This window comes from Theropithecus gelada, chromosome 19 (assembly GCF_003255815.1).
Source record: "Theropithecus gelada isolate Dixy chromosome 19, Tgel_1.0, whole genome shotgun sequence".
In the NCBI taxonomy this organism is placed as follows: domain Eukaryota; kingdom Metazoa; phylum Chordata; class Mammalia; order Primates; family Cercopithecidae; genus Theropithecus; species Theropithecus gelada.
Window position 1 is genome coordinate 4,265,479 of NC_037687.1, and position 13,732 is coordinate 4,279,210.

At 57.5% G+C, this 13,732-nt stretch overlaps 2 protein-coding genes across 5 annotated transcripts in view; one reads left to right on the plus strand and one right to left on the minus strand.

Moving 5' to 3' along the window:
• MPND (MPN domain containing) overlaps nt 1-11,856 on the plus strand; it is a 17,729-nt gene extending 5,873 nt beyond the window's left edge. Inside the window, exons 4-13 of one of the 3 annotated variants that reach the window (XM_025367401.1) lie at nt 3,663-3,795; nt 5,383-5,467; nt 5,662-5,758; nt 6,310-6,382; nt 6,459-6,535; nt 9,101-9,269; nt 9,365-9,435; nt 9,932-10,021; nt 10,930-11,022; nt 11,686-11,856. In XM_025367401.1, coding sequence (XP_025223186.1) covers nt 3,663-3,795; nt 5,383-5,467; nt 5,662-5,758; nt 6,310-6,382; nt 6,459-6,535; nt 9,101-9,269; nt 9,365-9,435; nt 9,932-10,021; nt 10,930-11,022; nt 11,686-11,772 — 975 coding nt within the window. In that variant the 3' untranslated portion in view covers nt 11,773-11,856. The remainder of the gene's footprint in view (nt 1-3,662; nt 3,796-5,382; nt 5,468-5,661; nt 5,759-6,309; nt 6,383-6,458; nt 6,536-9,100; nt 9,270-9,364; nt 9,436-9,931; nt 10,022-10,929; nt 11,023-11,685) is intronic. The other 2 variants (XM_025367402.1, XM_025367404.1) reach the window with 2 other exon arrangements.
• A 283-nt stretch (nt 11,857-12,139) lies between these two features.
• The window catches only part of SH3GL1 (SH3 domain containing GRB2 like 1, endophilin A2), a 38,331-nt gene continuing 36,738 nt past the window's right edge, over nt 12,140-13,732 (minus strand). For both annotated transcript variants that reach the window (XM_025368804.1, XM_025368805.1), the window contains one exon: nt 12,140-13,613. In XM_025368804.1, coding sequence (XP_025224589.1) covers nt 13,417-13,613 — 197 coding nt within the window. In that variant the 3' untranslated portion in view covers nt 12,140-13,416. The remainder of the gene's footprint in view (nt 13,614-13,732) is intronic.

Sequence of the window (13,732 nt, forward strand, 5' to 3'; positions counted from 1 at the left end):
TTTTTTTTTTTGAGACGGAGTCTTGCTCTGTCGCCCAGGCTGGAGTGCAGTGGCGCAATCTCGGCTCACTGCAAGCTCCGCCTCCCGGGTTCACGCCATTCTCCCGCCTCAGCCTCCCGAGTAACTGGGACTACAGGCGCCCGCCACTGCGCCCGGCTAATTTTTTTTTTTTTTTTCTATTTTTAGTAGAGACGGGGTTTCACCATGGTCTCGATCTCCTGACCTTGTGATCCGCCCGCCTCGGCCTCCCAAAGTGCTGGGATTACAGGCGTGAGCCACCGTGCCCGGCCAAATTTTTTTTTTTTTCTTTGAGACAGTCTCACTCTGTTGCCCTGGCTGGAGTGCAGTGGTGTGATCTCGGCTCACTGCAGCCTCCACCTCCTGGGTTCAAGCGATTTCCTGTCAGCCTCCTGAGTAGCTGGGATTACAGATGTCCACTACCACACCCAGCTAATTTTTGTATTTTTAGTAGAGATGGGGTTTCACCATGTTGGCCAGGCTGGTCTCAAACTCCTGACCTCAGGTGATCCACCCGCCTCTGCCTCCCAAAGTGCTGGGATTGCAGGCGTGAGCCGTGGGGCCTGGTCAAGAACAATGTCCTTTCTGAAAGTCACCTTACTGTAGAAGTGAATCACATGTAACAAATGCCATCGAAGTAATGCCTAGATCAGTGTTCCATTAAATTACCAGGCACTGTTGCCTAGCTAAGTTGACACAGGAATCTATTCTTTCAGTATGTATTCAGTAAGTGCCAACTGTGCACAAGCCCTGTTTTAAGCACTGTATATAAAGCAGAGGGCAAAGAAGTCAAAAACCCCTGTCTTTGGGTGGGAGTTGTGGGGGAAGAAGGTAGTCAGGGGAGGCTTCACTGAGAAGGTGACATTTGAACAGAGAACTGAAGGTGGGGAGGGAGGGAGGGAGCTATGAAGACTTCTGGGAAACAGCCCCTGCAAAGGCCCTGGGTCACGACTCTGCCTGGTGTGTTGGAGGAACAGTGACGACTCTGTGTGGCTGGAGCCGAGTGAGTAAGGGGGAGAGAAGGAGGTGGGGAGGATAGGAAGGGGACAGGGCCGGTCATGCAGGTCCCTGTGGGTCATGGGGAGAACTTGGGCTTTGACCTGGAGGAAGGTGGGAGCCATGGAATGATGCAGGCAGAGGAAGGACAGGATCTGACTGAGGTGCTCACAGGCGTTCTCTGGTGGCTACTGCGGGGACTAGAACTGTCGGGGGTGAGGGTGGGATCTAGGGACTAGGACAGAGGTGAGGGAGCTGGTCCAGGTGAGGGATGATGGAGTGGCCCAGGCCAGCCATGAAGCAGGGAAAAAGTGGGCAGGTTCCAGGTATTTTTGGAAGTGTATCCGCCAGGTTTGCTGATAGGTCAGATGCTGGAGTCCTGAGCAAGTGGGTGGATGGAGCTGCCAAAACTGGGGGATGTGGGAAGGGCAGATTTGGGTGTTCATTGGGCCCAGCATGGCTGTGTTGAGTGTGACCCTGTGAGGCCCCACATGGAGACATGGAGAGGCAGCCGGGCCCTGAGTCTGGAGCTGGGCGAGGCCTGGGCTGGAGACAGGACCGTGGGCAACATTGGGTGTAGACAGGATTTGGAGCCCTGAGAGGGGACGAGGCCACCTGGGAGGGGTGTGGAGGGAGGAGGCCTGAAAACCCAGCCTGGGGCCAGCAACAGGGAGAGGGGAGGTGAGAGGGAGCCAGGCGAGCATGGGATCCGGGGGTCATGTGAGGACCATGTCCCTGTAGGTAGGCGGATGCGCTGGGTCAGATGCTGCCGAGAAGGTGACGAGGACAGGAACTGAGATGTGACCCAGAGAGGTCACCTCCACAAGGGCGGTTTAGGACAGAACCGGAGGAGAGGTTATTTTTAATTTTTATTGTTTTAGACAAGAGTCTCGCTCCATCACCCAGGCTAGCGTGCAATGGTGTGATCTGAGCTCACTGCAACCTCCGCCTCCTGGGTTCAAGTGATCCTCCTGCCTCCGCCTCCTGAGTAGCTGGGATTGCAGGTGTGCAGCACCACGCTTGACTAATTTTTGTATTTTTAGCAGAGATAGGGCTTCACCATGTTGGCCAGGCTGGTCTCGAACTTCTGACCTAAAGTGATCCACCAACCTCAGCCTCCCAAAGTGCTGGGATTACAGATGTGAGCCACCATGCCCGACTGGGAGGAAAGGTTACTGAAAAACATTAAAATCATCTATGTATGGTGCTTGCTCACTCAATGAACGGAGCATCTGTGTGTATGCTAAATGATTTGTGCGCATGATTTCATTTCACCCTGATGTAATGACCCCATGGGGTCATTCATGGGGTCAGAGGTCATTGTGCCCTTTTGCAGATAAGAACAGAGTTGGCGGCCGGGCTCACACCTGTAATGCCAGCACTTTGGGAAGCCGAGGCGGGTGGGTCACTTGAGGTCAGGAGTTTCAGATCAGCCTGGCCAACATGGCAAAACCTCATCTCTACTAAAAAAACAAAAATTAGCCAGGCGTGGTGGTGGACAACTGTACTCCCAGCTACTCAGGAGGCTGAGGCAGGAGAATGGCTTGAGCCCGGGAGGCAGAGGTTGCAGTGGGCCAAGATCGTGCCACTGCACTCCAGGCTGGGTGACAGAGTGAGACCCTGTCTCAAAAAAAAAAAAAAAAAAAAAGAAAGAAAGAGTTCAGAGAGTTTAAACCCATTTATGCCTGAGGTTGCAATTCTTTGAATTTTTGCAATCAGACCTTGGTGAAGACTTTGAGCAGTTGGATGTAAATAGCTCCCATATGCTTGGCGTTCCAATAATGGAACACTAGGCATAAATGCGGTGCTCACCCTAGGTTGCAGGGCTTGTATTATAAAATGTGAGGTCAGCCGGGTGTGGTGGCTCATGCCTGTAGTCCCAGCACTTTGGGAGGCCGAGGTGGGCGGATCACTTGAGGTCGGGAGTTCGAGACCAGTCTGACCAACATGGAGAAATCCTCTCTCTACATACAAAATTAGCCAGGCATGGTGGCGGGCGCCTGTAATCCCACCTACTCCGGAGGCTGAGGCAGGAGAATGGTGTGAACCCAGGAGGCGGAGCTTGCAGTGAGCCGAGATCGCACCACTGTACTCCAGCCTGGGCGACAGAGTGAGACTCCGTCTCAAAAATAAATACATGGCCGGGCGCGGTGGCTCAAGCCTGTAATCCCAGCACTTTGGGAGGCCGAGACAGGCGGATCACGAGGTCAGGAGATCGAGACCATCCTGGCTAACATGGTGAAACCCCGTCTCTATTAATACAAAAAACTAGCCGGGCGAGGTGGCGGGCGTCTGTAGTCCCAGCTACTCAGGAGGCTGAGGCCGGAGAATGGCGTGAACCCGGGAGACGGAGCTTGCAGTGAGCTGAGATCCGGCCACTGCACTCCAGCCCGGGCGACAGAGCGAGACTCCGTCTCAAAAAAAAAAAAAAAAAAAAAAAAAAAAAATACATAAATTACAAATAAATAAATGAGTAAAATGTGAGGTCTTAGCTTAAGACCTTCTCTGCTCCCTCCCTCCCTCTAGTGGTCAGCTGGGGCAATGGCACCTACGGCTTAGGCCGAAGGGCTGGGGTGGGACTTAGTAGGGAGAGTAGGGGGCACCCAGCCAAGGGTCCCACAACTGTCCCTGACCCCTAACCCCTCCAGAGCCCAGCCAGTGAAGGGGAGGAGGAGGAGTTGCTGATGGAAGAGGAGGAGGAGGACGTTCTGGCGGGGGTCTCAGCAGAGGACAAGAGTCGGAGACCACCGGGGAAGAACACTTCAGAGCCTGCCCACCCGGGTGAGAGGCGTGGGTAGGGGAAGCAGGCTGGGGGGCGGGTACAGCTCGGGTTGGGGAGGAGGCTGGGGAGAGGTCGGGCCTTGATCTTTCCCTAGGACCCCCAAGATGGAGACATGGAGAGGCATCTGGGCCGTGAGTCTGGAACCCGGCAAGGCCTGGGCTGGAGACAGTCCCACTGCCCAATTTCACTGGCTGCCTGACTTCTCAAGCTCAAGTGCTGGATTTTATTTTATTTTATTATATGTATTTATTTATTTTTTTTTGTGATGGAGTCTCTCTCTGTCGCCCAGGCTGGAGTGCAGTGGCGCAATCTCGGCTCACTGCAACCTCTGCCTCCCGGGTTCAAGCGATTCTCCTGCCTCAGTCACCCAAGTAGCTGGGACTATATAGGTGCACACCACCACGCCTGGCTAACTTTTGTATTTTTAGTAGAGACGGGGTTTCACAATGATGTCCAGGCTGGTCTTGAACTCCTGAACACAGGTGATCCACCTCCCTTGGCCTCCCAGAGTGCTGGGATTGCAGGCATGAGCCACTGTACCTTTTTTTTTTTTTTTTGAGACAGGGTTTTGCTGTCCCCCAGGCAGAGTACAATGATGCAATCATGGGTAACTGCAGCCTCGACCTCCTGGGTTCAAGTGATCCTCTCACCTCAGCCTCCTGAGTAACTGGGACCACAGGCGTGTGCCACCACACCCGGCTAATTTTTGTTTTTTTTGTTTTTTGAGACAGTCTCGCTCTGTCGCCCAGGCTGGAGTACAGTGGCCAGATCTTAGCTCACTGCAAGCTCCGCCTCCCGGGTTTACGCCATTCTCCTGCCTCAGCCTCCCAAGTAGCTGGGACTACAGGCGCCGCCACCTCACCTGGCTAGTTTTTTGTATTTTTTAGTAGAGACGGGGTTTCACCGTGTTAGCCAGGATGGTCTCGATCTCCTGACCTCGTGATCCGCCCGTCTCGGCCTCCCAAAGTGCCGGGATTACAGGCTTGAGCCACCGCGCCTGGCCATTTTTTTTTTTTTTTTTTTTTGAGATGGAGTCTCACTCTGTCACCCAGGATGGAGTGCAGTGGCACAATCTCAGTTCACTGCAAGCTCAGCCTCCCAGGTTCACCCCATTCTCCTGCCTCAGCCTCCTGAGTAGCTGGGACTACAGATGCCCGCCACCACGCCGGGCTAGTTCATGTTAGCCAAGATGGTCTCCATCTCCTGACCTCGTGATCCGCCCTCCTCGGCCTCCTAAAGTGCTGGGATTACAGGCGTAAGCCACCACGCCCAGCCTGTATTTTTTTTTTTCAGAGAGCTCATCATCTTGTCCAGGCTGGTCTTGAACTCCTGGACTTGAGCAATCCTCCCACCTCAGCTTTCAAGTGAAAAAAAATTTCTTTTTTGTAGACAAGAGTCTCACTCTGTAACCCAGGCTGGAGTGCAGTGGTGTGATCACAGCTCACTGCAGCCTCAACCTCCCATGCTCAAGCGATCCTCCTGCTTCAGCACTGGGATTATAGGCATGCACCACCACACCCAGTGGCCACCTAGTTTGTTCCAACTTGGGCTGGGGAGGGACTGACCCTGCCTTTTTCTCCTCCCAGAGGCCACAACCCCAGGGAAGCGGGTGGACAGCAAGATCCGGGTCCCGGTCCGCTACTGCATGCTGGGCAGCCGCGACTCGGCCAGGTCAGACTCACCTCAAGCTCTGCCCGTGCCCCAGCTCACCTGGATCTCTTGCTGGTCTGAGGGTAGCAAGGGCAGGGATGGGGGGTGGGACAGAGCCTCAGATCCTCAGAGCTGTGGGGTGGGGGGAGTCAGCGTGGGGGCGAGGGAAGAGCCTGGGGGTTCCTGAGACTATGTGACCCTCCTGGCCCCTACAGGAACCCCCACACCCTGGTGGAAGTAACATCCTTTGCAGCCATCAACAAGTTCCAGCCGTTCAATGTGGCTGTTTCCAGCAACGTGCTGTTCCTGCTGGTGTGTGGCCCACCTTGTCCAGGGGCAAGGGGTTCCCAGGCCTGGGCAGGGGCCTGGGGAGCCCAGTCAGTGGGCAGCGGGTAGGGCTTCCCCTGCGTATCAGCTCCATGAGAGCTGGGACCTTGTCTGCTTTGTTTGCTACTGGTACACTGTGGGTGCTCAATAAACGTATGAAGGAGGGTGCATGGCCAGGCGCGGTGGCTCACACCTATAATCCCAGCACTTTGGGAAGCTGAGGCAGCCGGTCACCTGAACTCAGGAGTTTGAGACCAGCCTGAGCAACACTGAAACCCCATCTCTACTAAACATACAAAACTTGGCTGGGCGTGGTGGTGCATGCCTGTAATCCCAGCTACCTGGGAGGCTGAGACAGGAGAATCGCTTGAACTGGGGAGGTGGAGTTTGTGGTGAGCTGAGATCATGCCACTGCCCTCCAACCTGGGTGACAGAGCAAAACTCAAGTCTCAAAAAAAGAGAATGAGGGCATAGGCTGTCTCCAGCATTGGGGCAGGGCCACAGCCTGAGCCTTCTGCTGTCCCTCCCTTCCCCAGGACTTCCACAGCCACCTGACGCAGAGTGAGGTCGTGGGTTACCTGGGGGGCCGCTGGGACATCAACAGCCAGAGTGGGTATCCAGGGCCAGGTGGGCAGGGGGTGTTGGGGGACCGGGGTCACGGGGTCACAGCTGCCCCTCCCCACAGTGCTGACGGTGCTCAGAGCCTTCCCTTGTCGGAGTCGGCTTGGGGATGCAGAGACTGCAGCTGCCATCGAAGAGGAGGTGAGGGGCTGCCTGGGAGGTGGCATTCTGGGGAGGGTTGGGAAGGGACATAGCTGTCCTGGCAACTGCCCAGTGGCTGGCAGTGTCAACACCCAGCAAGTGTGCAGGTGAGTATGCCTGCCTCTGAGCCTGGGACCCCACGGTGAAGGGTTAAGAACACTGCTGTTTTTTGTTGTTTTGTTGTTTGAGACGGAGTCTTGCTCTGTTACTGAGGCTGGAGTGCAGTGGCGCGATGTCGGCTCACTGCCACCTGCACCTCCTGGGCTCAGGCAATTCTCCTGCCTCAGCCTCCCAAGTAGCTGGGACTACAGGCGCGTGGCACCACACTTGGCTAATTTTTTGTATTTTTAGTAGAGACGGGGTTTCACCATGTTGGTCAGGATGGTCTTGATCTCTTTACCTCATGATCTACCCACCTTGGCCTCCCAAAGTGTTGGGATTACATGTGTGAGCCACTGCTCCCGGCCAGGATGGTCTCAATCTCTTGACCTTGTGATCCGTCCACCTCAGCCTCCCAAAGTGCTGGGATTAAAGGTGTGAGCCACTGCATGCGGCCTTTTTTTTTTTTTTTCCTTGAGACAGTCTCGCTTTGTCGCCCAGGATGGAGTGCAGGGTGTGATCTTGGCTCACTGCAACCTCCACCTTCTGGATTCAAGCGATTCTCCTGCTTCAGCCTCCTGAATACCTAGGATTACAGGTGTGCGCCACCATGACCAGCTAATTTTTGTATTTTTAGTTGAGACAGGGTATCACCATGTTAGCCAGGCTGGTCTCAAACTCCTGACTTTTGGTGATCCACCTGCATCAGCCTCCCAAAGTGCTGGGATTATAGGCGTGAGCCACCGCGCCCAGCCTAAGAGCACTGCTTTTGGATCTCCTAGCCCTGGTGCTGAAACCTCACCAGCCCCCTCCCCTTTCAGAGCCTTGGTTTCCTTGTCTGTATAATGAGTGGCTTCGATGAAAGGTCATCGGATCCAGGCGTTCACACCTGGCATCCCATCACTTAGGGAGGCTGAGGCAGGAGGTTTGCTGGAGCCCAGGAGTTCGACACCAGCCTGGGGCCACAGCAAGACCCCGTCTCTACAAAAGATAAAAAAATTAGCCAGGCATGGTGGTATGCTCCATCTATTTGAGAGGCTGAGGCAGGAGGATAGACTGAGTCCAGGAGGTTGAGGCTGCAGTGAGCTGAGATGGTGCCACTGCATTCCAGCCTGGGTGACAGAGCAAGTCCCTATATCTAAAAAAATAAAAAGTGAAGGGCTGCCAATATTGAATGCTCAGTGCCAGGCCTCATCTATTCAAGGCTACTTTAAGTGCCAGCTGCTGTTCTTTTTTTTTTTTTTCTCTTTTTTTTTTTTTGAGACGGAGTCTCACTCTGTCACCCAGGCTGGAGTGCAGTGGCGTCGGCTCACTGCAAGCTCCGCCTCCCAGGTTTACACCATTCTCCTGCCTCAGCCTCCTGGGAGTAGCTGGGACTACAGGCGCCCGCCACCTCGCCTGGCTAGTTTTTTGTATTTTTTAGTAGAGACGGGGTTTCACCGTGTTAGCCAGGATGGTTTTGATCTCCTGACCTCGTGATCCGCCCGTCTCGGCCTCCCAAAGTGCTGGGATTACAGGCGTGAGCCACCGCGCCCGGCCTTTTCCTTTTTTTGAGACACGATCTTGCTCTGTTGCCCAGGCTGGACTTCAGTGGCGTAATCACGGCTCACTGCAGCGCCAACTGCCCAGGTTCAAGAGATCCTCCTGGCCGGGCGCGGTGGCTCAAGCCTGTAATCCCAGCACTTTGGGAGGCCGAGGCGGGCGGATCACGAGGTCAGGAGATCGAGACCATCCTGGCTAACATGGTGAAACCCCGTCTCTACTAAAAATACAAAAAAAACTAGCCGGGCGTGGTGGCGGGCGCCTGTAGTCCCAGCTACTCGGAGGCTGAGGCAGGAGAATGGCCTGAACCTGGGAGGTGGAGCTTGCAGTGAGCCGAGATCGCGCCACTGCACTCCAGCCTGGGTGACACAGCGCGAGACTCCGTCTCAAAAAAAAAAAAAAAAAAAAAAAAGAGATCCTCCTGCCTCAGCCTCCACAGTAGCTGGGAGTACAGACACGTGCCACCACACCTGGCTAATTTTTGTATTTTTAGTAGAGAAGGGGTTTCTCCATGTTTGCCAGGCTGGTCTCAAACTCCTGACCTCAAGTGATCTGCCTACCTCAGCCTTCCAAAGCGCTGGGGTTACAGGCGTGAGCCACCATGCCCAGCCTATTTTTAACTATTTGTTGAGTGCTTACTGTGTGGTGACCATTATTCCGTAAGCTGGGCTACAGCAGTTAACAAAACGACTTCCGTGTCCTGGCTTTGTGGCAGGGTGCGCCTTTTATATTAACAGATGTACTTGTTGGCTGTCTCTCCAGCTCCCACTGGACTCAGTGGTGGTGGGGGCAGGGCCTGTCTTGGTCATCACTGTGTCCCCAGGCCTGATACACAGCAGGAGTTTATTCAGGGCTGGCCGGCCGCATGAGCTCACTAGAGCCATTCAGGTCCCTGTGCCCCCTGAGCTGCGCCTCTGTCCCCAGGTCTACCAGAGCCTGTTCCTGCGGGGCCTGTCCCTGGTGGGCTGGTACCACAGCCACCCGCACAGCCCGGCGCTGCCGTCTCTGCAAGACATCGATGCACAGATGGACTACCAGCTGCGGCTGCAGGGCTCCAGCAACGGCTTCCAGCCCTGCCTCGCCCTGCTCTGCTGTATGCCGGATGGGGCGGTGGGGGGAGCAAGGAGGGGGGATGCTGGGCCAGCCGAGCTTCCCAGGCCCAGCCCCTCTCTCCTTCTTCTCTGCCAGCCCCTTACTACTCTGGCAACCCAGGCCCCGAGTCCAAGATCTCACCTTTCTGGGTGATGCCTCCTCCCGAGGTAGGTGGGGCTGCTGGGAGAGCCTGGGGGGCCCAGGGACACTGGGGCATTTGGGTCACAACTAGGCAGGGGCCCCTGGTTCTGGGCTCCACTGGAGAGTTGGGGCCCCAGTTTCTCTGTCTGTGAAATGGGGACATGACTGCTGCCCTGCCGAGGCTTTGGTGAGGGCTTGGGCGGGGGACCTCCATGGGTAGCTGGCTGCTTGGCACAAAGAGGGCTCCCTTCCTGACCCAGCCTGGCTTCACTCCCCAAGCCTGCCCTGAAGTCAGAGGTCAGCCCTGGGAAGTCATTTCAGGGCCCTGGCTCTCTTCGGGGCCTCTCCCGGAGGGAGGATGCTACCCCGCCTCCCTAGTCCCACCGCCAGGTGCCGATCCCGGTGCAGAGCTGGGCCGAGGTGTGCACTCTCCCATTCCCAGCCCAGGCACTACCCATTGTCCCCAGCTGCTATGGGCTGGGGGCTAGTGAGGCTTCTCTGACTGGTCTGTGTCCCTGCCAGCAAAGGCCCAGTGACTATGGCATCCCCATGGACGTGGAGATGGCCTACGTCCAGGACAGCTTCCTGACCAATGACATCCTTCACGAGATGGTGAGCTCACTGTGGGGTGGGCAGGCGGGGGCTGGCAGTGCGCAGCTGGGCACACAAGATGGGCTGGTCTGCTTCCCACTGGTGGGCTTGGGAAGCTATGGCTGGTGGTGCCTTGGGGGCCTGGGTCAGGGCTTCTTCCATCACTCAGGACAGAGTCCCAGGCCCTTGCCAGGGCCCTAACTTCTGCTCTCCCTCACCTCCCGACCTGCTATTCTCCAAGGCGCTGGCCTCTTCTGCCAGGCTGTCCAGTAGAGAAACCCCAGGGACTTTGGGTGGTACCTGGATGAACACTTAACAATTATGTGTTCAACGTGCATTTAAAAACACTAAACTAAGCCAGACATAGTGGCTCACGGCTGTAATCCCAGCACTTTGGGAGGCTGAGGTGGAGAGACTAGTCTAGCCAACATGGCGAAACCCTGTCTCTACCAAGATAGAAAAACTAGCCCAGGAGTGGTGGCGGATGCCTACAGTCCCAGCTACTTGGGAAGCTGAGGCAGGAGAATCTCTTGACCCCGGGAGGTGGAGGTTGCAGTGAGCCGAGATCGCACCACTGTACCCGTCTGGGCCACAGAGTGAGACTCCATCTCAAGGAAAAAACCCAACAAAACCGAAACTAGTTCATCAAACCTGTGACCTCACAGGTGTCGCTGCTGGGGATGAGGCTGAACCAGGGGGCCATGTCAGGCCTTCATGGTTCTGGAGAGCTGGGCTCAGTGGGTGCGGGTCCAGGTGGACCTCTCGTGGCAGCCACCTGGGCAACGCTGCTGCCTCCCCGATCTCTGTGGTTGCTTTCTTAGTGACTGGGGTCATGTCTCGGGGCTGCCTGAGACTGGAGCCCCAGGAGAGGGGCTGGTGCACCTCCGGCTGGGAGGGAGTCTGGGAGTCCATGCTCCCCTGTCCTGTAGATGCTGCTGGTGGAGTTCTACAAGGGTGCCCCTGACCTCGTGAGGCTCCAGGAACCCTGGAGCCAGGAGCACACCTACCTCGACAAGCTTAAGGTGAGCCCCAAGTCCCTGCAGACCTCCTAACGAAGCTCCAGGAGGGGCCCCCGGGCAGCCTGAAAGGTGGCAGCAGTGAGCCCTGTGGGCCTCAGCGGCCCGGGACAGCCCAGCTGGCAGAGTGCTCCTGACCCTGGTCACCCCGCAGCCACCCCAGCAGGGTGCAGGCCAGGTTTGATTGGACTGTGGAGCTTTAAGCTCCTGCAGTGCTGGATGAGGTCCCAGCAGCGGGTTTGGGAGTGTTTCCCCTGCAGAGGGCCCAGGGTCCTGGCCACCCCTGAGTGTCTCAGGGTAGTAGTTCCTGGTCTCCCTCCACCTGGCATAGAAAGGGGCTCATTCTGCTCAGCTCTCGGCTAGCTCTGGAGGCTGTGGTATCCCCATGGGTGTCTGGGACCCAGGCAGGGAGGGGCTAAGGTGGGGGCAGGATCGGGAGCGTGCAAGAAAGCTCCACCCCTCCACACAGCACCACTGCCCCTGGGAGCCAGGCCCTCCGGTTACATACCGCCCCACTGGGTAAGCAGCAGGCTGTGCTGCGGGACCCCAGCCCTATGCCTTGGTCTCAGGGGGGCTCACTCAGGATGCTGGACTTGGACAGTAGACTGTGAGGTACAGGGCTGGCTAGGACCCCCGGGTGCAGCCTGAGGCCCAGCCCCCTTGTTTCAGATCTCCTTGGCCAGCAGGACGCCCAAGGACCAGAGCCTGTGCCACGTTCTGGAGCAGGTGTGCGGCATCCTTAAGCAGGGGAGCTGAGCCTCCCAGGGCAGGGTGGGCTCCAGTTGTCTGGAGGGTCCGGATGGGCTCAGGTAATAAAGAAATGGAAGCAGCAGCCAGCCACGCTGGTCTCCCCAAGGCTGGGGTGAGGGTGGCTGGGTGCCCAGGCTGGTACCATCACCCCTGCTTCCTCACTTCCAGGGCAGGGCATTAAACTCCAGGGCACCCCTCAGCCCCTGCACCTGGGAACTGGCACAAAAGCCTCAAGCCCTATCCCACCTGCCTTGAGCACCTGGGGTGCCAGGGGGACCTCCTGGGGTGTGTGTGGCCATGGGGAGCCTGCCCCTCGGGAAGGTGGTGGGTGGCAGGCCCACCCCTGCACCAAGATGAGGCAAGGGGCTGTAGAAAGAGACATTTAATACTTCTGTTTACAAAATTCAGGTGTACATTTCAGTTTGCCCTGGACCATACCCAAGGCTGTGTGCTCACCTCTGCCGGGTGTCTGTGCCCCTCATGTACTTCTGACGAGGGGGTGCAGGGCAGAGCCTGGGGTCCAGAGGCTTCACTGGGCCACAGGGGGAGGGGAATGTGAATGTGGCCCAGCTCAGAGGAGCCCCCATTTCATCGATTTTGGATTGGGCAACAGGAAGCAGATGTTGGGGCTACAGACCTGCTGATCTGGGCAGGGGTCTGGGGACCCTGGGGCTGCCTGTGTTGGTCTAGAGGAGATGGCCGGGGCCACTTCCCACAGGATGGGGTGGCAGTGGCTTGGCAAGGGGAGGCCTGGCCACCAGGGACTGGAACTCGCTCACTGGAGCCTTTGTGCTTGGCTCTTGGTAGCGCAGCTGCGGCTGGGGCTGTGGTCCCGTGCGAGGTGTGCTGGGGGGGTGTGTGGGTGGCTGGTGATGGCAGCTCGTGCCAGAGTGACACAGGCCTCCATGGGCCTGGCTGGGGGCAGTTAAAAAGCTGAAAAGGTACTTGGCTTTGTAAGGGTGGGGCTTGGGAGGCAGGGCCCTGCAGGAGACCATGTTCTCTGTCCTCTGGCAGATCCCAGCTGGCCTCTGTCCCCAGGCTGTAAGCTGACAGCAGGCCAGGGAGGCGGTGAGGCCCTCTGCCCTGGCCTTGGGGAGAAGGAGTGCATGTGTGAGGCGGAAGTGCAGTGGCCCTGGAGTAGGGCCAGGGCCCATCGCCAGCACCAGGCTGGGAGGGGATTTAAAACCAGGGTCCTCTCTCTGAGCCACCCCACGGGGATGCTCAATCCCATCCCGTTAAGGCTGTGGGACTTGAGGGTAGCCAGTGGGCCGGGCCCCCGTGGGGTCAGGATGGAGGTGGGGGCTGCCCTGGAGGAACATTAGTGTTTCTGAGAGCACCTTAGTGTTGCCCCGCCTGGGCCAGCTGGGCGAGGAGTTGGGGAGCGGGGAGGAGGCCGGCGCCATGGAGTGGGGAAGGGAGCCGTCACGGTTGGGGGTCAGCGCTAGTGTAAACAGGCATCCCCACCCACCCAGATAAACCCCCTCACCCAAGTGTGGGGCCCTGCTAAGGGAGTACCTCGAGGGCCGGGGCCCAAGTGGCGCCAGCAGGCTCAGACACTGCCCTGGCAGCAGGGGCTCCGTGGAATGCAGGAGACCCAGCAAAGGGTGCCAGCCAGTGTGGACGGAGGGGTGGGGCGGGGGCGCCGGCGAGTCACTGCGGCAGGGGCACAAGCACCTCCACATAGCTGAGCGGAAAGAAGCCCGACTGGCCGTCCAGCATGCCCTCGTACCAGTTCTCGTCAATCTGGTTGGTCAGTGTGATGACGTCGCCCTCACGGAAGCCCAGCTCCCCGTCATTCTCTGGCTCGAAGTCGTACAGCGCCTTGCAGCTTGGCTGGTCCAGGGGCACTGGGGGAGGAAGCAGGCTGTGGGGATGGTGCCTAGGGCTGGGGCTGCTACACCTCACCCCTCCCAGTCTGGGGTCTCAGAGCTGCTGTGACCTGGAGCCTGTGGGTGGGCAGAGGCCT